We start from the raw sequence: 6,000 nt of genomic DNA, 5'->3' as shown, positions 1-6,000 counted from the left end.
ACACACACACACACACACACACACACCGTGAACACACACCCGGAGCAGTGGGCAACCATTTTTGCTGAGATGCCCAGAGAACAATTGGGGGGGTCAAGGGTCAAGGGTCAAGGGTCTCACCTCAGTCGTGGTATTGAGGGTGGAAGAGAGCGCTGGTCATTCACTCCCCCCACCTACAATCCCTGCCAGTACCGAGACTCAAACCCACGACTCTCTAACCATTAGGCCACGACTGCCCCCAAAGCCAAGATGAAATTGAATGTAAAGGTAACAAACACAGTGCAACTTCAGTCTATCGTATAGAGGAATTTTCCATAAGCTCACAGTATGACATGCTTACTATCAATCTAGCTTTAGCTATTGACTGGGTGCGTGTGTTGGACATGAACAACGTGGCTGATGGAAGAAAGCTCAAGTTCACAAAGGTAGATTTGGAAGAGATTGGATATGCAGGTTGTTCCAGAGTTCACATGTGTAAAAGTGTAACACAAATCCAAGATTGCAAACTATATAGGTTGTATCAAAGCAAAGCAAATTCAATTTCACATGGAAAAAATTATATGTGGTTTTCGTGCCAACATGTATCCCTCACAAAGTGTCAATCACTGCACTTGTAACTGCACATAGGCTAAGCTGTTTGACCCACTGTTCTATTCTGTGCTATTCTGGAAACAAGTGTGGAATGAGGTGGAAAGATTGTTGTGTGTGCAGGAAATAAAAAACGACTCAGTTCAAGTTTGCGATCAGTAAGTTATTTTTAAAAAATAATAATATTTTTATTCAGAAAGGGTACATTAAATTGATCAAAAGTGACAGTAAAGACATTTTTATGTTATTTCTTCTTTTTTTTTTAAATAAATGTTATTTTGAAATTGTTATTCTTCAGAGAATAGAAAATAAAAAAGATATCATGGTTTCCACAAAAATATTGATAATAATAATAAATTAGAATGATTTCTGAAGTATCATGTGACACTGAAGACTGTAGTAATGATGCTGAAAATTCATCATTGCATGTAATAATATTTAGAATAACATATTACTGTTTTTATTGCATTTTTGATCAAATAGATGCAGCCTTGGTGAGAATAAGATACTTATTTTATAAACATCATTAAAAACACTTACTGCAGTGTATTTTGTGCTTTTCATAGCATTACACTAAGCCCCATTTACTATCTTAATTCAATCTTTCATTACCTCAGGGGTAATGCACTCAATGACTTTAGAGTTAAGCAGACTGCTCAAGGGGAAGACAGTAAAACCCAGAACAGATGCTGTTATCAGCAACCCTCGGTACTTTGAGCAATTCCTCTAGTGCTCCAATGGTAGTTAGTCTGGTAACCCAAACAATAAAGGTGCCGCCCCACTGGCTTAATCAAAACTATATGATTTGGATATCTGATGTCAGATTGTTTTAGATAACACCCTCTTCTGTTGAAGGCCTGATTAAAGACGGAAACAAGTATGTAATTTAAAGGGTTCATATGATGCGATTTCAAGTTTTCCTTTCTCTTTGGAGTGTTACAAGCTGTTCGTGAATAGATAAGATCCCTGCTTGTTGTTTGTCATTTCTCCGATCACAAATGCAGACATGGTTTTATGTTTATGTGGCGTGATGCAACGCGTAAAACGACAGTATAAGTCATTATAATCAGTAATTATGTCCCCACTGGATGCAACAAATGCCTCGTTTGTAATGGGTTTTATTGGTTTTGTCTCGTCGTGCCGGGAGACGGCATCACAGTATGGTAAGGGGCGTAACATTTCCGTCACACACTTGAGGTATTCAGCCAATCACAACGCACTGGATAGCTGGCCAATCAGAGCACACCTCGCTTTTCAGACCAATGAGCTTTGTAAAAATCGACGCGTTTCAGAAAGGCGGGGCATAGAGGAGAAACAATAATATACAGTATGTGGAAAATACTGTTTTTTTTTAACCTTAAACCGCATAAACACATTTCATTACACCAAATACACCAAATAATGTTCTTTTTGATCAACGTCATATGACCCCTTTAAATACGTCTGTGTTTCCGACATCCTTCACGACTTTGATTGACACAATAGCGCACTGGAGAAAGCTAGTAAGCTTTGAATCTGACTCAAAGGGGACTGTCAATCTGAGTTACCCTCTGTGGTGGGATTATGATATGAGTTGACCCAGAAGTGATGGGTGACCTGTGGAGCAGGTTAATTATTTAAGCTGCTTAAACCAGTCAAAGGTTACAGATTCCTACCTTGGGGCCTTCAGGTCCACTTGGACCAGCTTCACCATGATCACCCTGAGAGATAAGGACAAAATTGATTAGAGAAAGATGGCCATGCAGGAAGAAAAATGGATGAATTGTGTTCTGTCTAATCCACCAATATGTTTTCTGTGCTCTAGCATGACTTTATAGTGATGTGCCAAGTTTCTTTTTCCTCTTTGAAACTCTTCATCTAGCATAGCAATTGATGAACCTCACATTCAGGGCTCTGCCCTGTAGCTTAGTGGTTTTCAATCACTCTGTTGAATGATTAATTTATACATCACTCCTTCACAGTTCAGCTTAATTCCTGAAGGTTCCTCTGAGAAGAAGGATACGTTTCTAACAGTTTTGTTTAAGCAATCAACCGCAGTGCCAAATTTCTAGTCCTAAAATGTGGGATTTGACGAATGGCTTTTCGGATAACACAAACAATAAAAGTCTACTCACGTACTTTGATAGACACACTCACCTTTTGTCCAGGTACACCGGGTTCACCCTATAAAAAAGCAAAAACCATCAAAGACCTCTATTTGCTCTTTTTATTTGTTTCATACAGTCAGAGCTATCCAGTTGTAAAATGGGCAATAAGCAGAGCGGTATTCCTTTATTGGGAACTTCGTGTCCAAAGGAGAAAGCTTCTAGTTACAGCTGTTATATAGACTGGCAGACAATCTTTATAGAGAGCTGAAATGTGCTTCTATAAGGGACTAGTGCTTCTAAATGGAGTACAATTAAAATTCCCCAGTCTAAACTCATTGGCAATTAACGCATCAGGGGAAATACATACTTATCCAACAGCAACACGGATAATCAATTATGGCATATCCACCCCTTCTGTACTGGCAACGACAGAGCAGACCCACCCTGTAGGCTGCTGAACTGTGTGTGAACTTCATTTGAGCCTGTTTACGACTCGCCTGTGGAAAATACTATCATTGCAGTGCAGCTGGACAGCTGTGTGCTTTTCGAGCTTACCTTCAGCCCTGGTAGCATCTACGAATGAAAGAAAAAGAAACAGACTTTCAGTTTTCAGTCAAATAATGTCAAGTATCTGAGTCAAACATACTTTCAGTTTGAAGCTTAAATTGTCATATGGAGCATTACAGACTTCCGAGTTTAAGTCAAGTATCTGTATTAGGAAGGTAAGGATGACAATGCATGTATTCAAACACTCACCCTTGGGTCTTTTCCAGGTTTTCCAGGTTCTCCGGGTTTACCCTATGCCAAAAATGAGTAAATAGTTATAACACACACACACACACACAAAACAAATAAATAAATAAACAAACAAATATGAGACAATGACTGGAACAATTACACAGTGTAATGGTTATTATACCAAAAATATTTGACTGCAGAATCCCATAAAAGGACAATTTATTCCAGAGAGCTCTGAAATAAATTTAATTAGCAAATAGCTTGAGTTTTGTAAAAAAAAAAATGACTGATGCAGACTTACCGGGGGCCCACTAGCACCAGTTAGGCCAGGATTCCCTGGAGGCCCTGGGGGGCCAGGAGGTCCCGGTGGTCCTTGCGCTCCGGGCTCGCCCTGCTGAGAGACAGGAAGTTAGCATCTGAGATAAAGATGTCATTTGTGAAAAAGGTACAGTTTATAAGATCATAGGCAGGGTCCACTCCGATTTAAATCCAGTAATTCACAATAATGAAAATAAACAATTTGTTGATGGAATGTCTACTCAAAGAAAAATATTTAGAAAATTTTACAAAAAATTCACAATAATTCACTGATGAAACAGTGGATTTGAAGCTGAGAGGAACCCAAGCCTAGAGGTTGAGTTGAAAGTCAAGAGTCAGGATGAAATAATTGATGTGGTTATTGTAGTTTATAGAGTACCATGTTTGGAAAAAAAGAAAGTGAAATGATTTTTAATAATATTAATTAAAAAAAGTTTGGAAAAAAATACAAATTTACACTTCAATGCTTTTAAGAAGCACCTTAGGGGCCCACTGACCATTAGCTAATGGCTTCAACTTTTCAAACGCTGTAAAATTGCTTGTGGCCTCACAGATCTTCTTCAGTAAGGTCTGCATTAGTGGTTCTCAACTGGTTTTGTTTGAAGACCCAATTTAGAATTATACATCAAATGGAGACCCAAAATTGTTTGTTGTACAAAATTGAATTTCATTTGTTTCGTTCTATTGGGAGCCAACAACAACAAAACACACTGTGGTCGGCACAAAACATGTTTATCCTCATTGTAAGTCAACTCAAATTCCATGTAGTCTAAGTCATGTTTTTTGAGGCGAGTTTGATTTGACATGCAGCCTTTGACATAAACAACAAAATATATATGATTTTTCTCATTTTTAATAGTTAATAAGTCCATTTATTTTGCTATTCTAGAAAGATGCATTCTATTATTTACATTAAGCATAGCTTTTCCCTGGTGTCCGCAATCCTGCTGACCCAAATTTTTTTATTTTTTTATTTTTTGATCCACCAGTTGAAAACCACCACTCTACATGATCTACTCATGGCCTGTTTTAAAACTATCTCGGGTACTTCTCAGCAAGAGGAGACCTTCAACACAGAAGAAGACTAAACAAAATCATCTACAGGAAAGTGTCCTGTATTTACACAGCGAGAGGGATGTGAAAATAGGAAATAAGGCTGGACTAAACAATATCCTGCTATTCCTGAGAAGAGACCATAAGGAGAACTGATTATTTAAGATTCTGCTGTGTAATTATTTTTTTTAAAAGTCTGTTTTCGACATTAAAGAGGTCTAGTATGCACTCCGAGAACTCGGTGTAAGTTAGAATAACTTTCCTTCTATTAAAAGCATTTATTTCAAGTCTCCTATAGACAGAAAATTAAGACCTCCTACATGCTGGCAACCATGCACAAGACTGATTAACCACAAATAACGCAGATACCGTGACAAAGAGAGGCCTTTCTTTAATGCAGTCTGTGTTCAGTAGCACTCTGAAGCTCAGAGAAATCCGGAACACATCCATCAGACTCAGATCCATATTTTATCCATTTATTTCTTGACAGGACTTGTCTACATTTGATTTATGAGGCCAGATGTAGATCCATTAAATAGAGACATTCCATGATCTCCATCCAATGCACAGACCCGACCCAACCTGAAGACCCAGCCAATCAGCTGCAAAGTTCTTTCCCTAACACTGTGGTCTTCAGCAGTCTGTACCATTGTCTCCAAACATGGTGCTCTAAATCGGTGCACACAGACTACACACCTGTAGAAATAAGATGGAAGACGGGTGCCAACCGTGGTCAGCCTGTGCCAGGGGCACTTCCTGGAGTGGGCAGTAAAGGCAGAGAGCCTTTTAATAAAGCCAAAGTGGAGGGCTGACATCTCCCTTTAGGAAAGACTAATTTTGCTGCCAAATGAGCTCTCACAATCTTTTGTTATCTTTCGACTGTCGTTGTGCGGATTATAGTGCATTATTATATATATAAATGTACATTGTGAGCTTATAAACATCCCATGAAATGGCTTAACGAATGAAGTTTAGTTTTCATTTTAGATAGCAGCTGATTGGACGACAAAAAAAAAAGGACATTCCGATGAGTTTTGGACTTTTTTCAATGAAGAGAAAGAATTTTAAATGTGTATATGTGCTGGAAGTTAATTGGTATTTTACAACAATTTACAACAGTGTTCTATTTGTTAACATTAGTTAATGCAACATCTAAAATTAAATAAAAAATACTTTATAGTATTTATTAATATTGGTAAAATATTAACATATGAAT

The 6,000-nt window shown here is 38.0% G+C and overlaps 1 protein-coding gene across 2 annotated transcripts in view; it reads right to left on the bottom strand.

Annotated features, from left to right (window-relative positions):
* Positions 1 to 6,000, bottom strand: part of col13a1 (collagen, type XIII, alpha 1) — a 124,833-nt gene that overhangs the window by 31,895 nt on the left and 86,938 nt on the right. For both annotated transcript variants that reach the window (XM_016473869.1, XM_016473868.1), the window contains exons 15-19: positions 3,715 to 3,807; positions 3,432 to 3,473; positions 3,231 to 3,248; positions 2,725 to 2,751; positions 2,244 to 2,288 (exon numbers count right to left, since the gene is read on the bottom strand). In XM_016473869.1, coding sequence (XP_016329355.1) covers positions 2,244 to 2,288; positions 2,725 to 2,751; positions 3,231 to 3,248; positions 3,432 to 3,473; positions 3,715 to 3,807 — 225 coding nt within the window. The remainder of the gene's footprint in view (positions 1 to 2,243; positions 2,289 to 2,724; positions 2,752 to 3,230; positions 3,249 to 3,431; positions 3,474 to 3,714; positions 3,808 to 6,000) is intronic.

The sequence above is a fragment of the Sinocyclocheilus anshuiensis genome, unplaced genomic scaffold, assembly GCF_001515605.1.
Source record: "Sinocyclocheilus anshuiensis isolate Anshui unplaced genomic scaffold, SAMN03320099.WGS_v1.1 scaffold536, whole genome shotgun sequence".
NCBI lineage: Eukaryota > Metazoa > Chordata > Actinopteri > Cypriniformes > Cyprinidae > Sinocyclocheilus > Sinocyclocheilus anshuiensis.
Note: the sequence above shows the minus strand (reverse complement) of the source record. Positions and strands in the feature narration are given on the sequence as shown.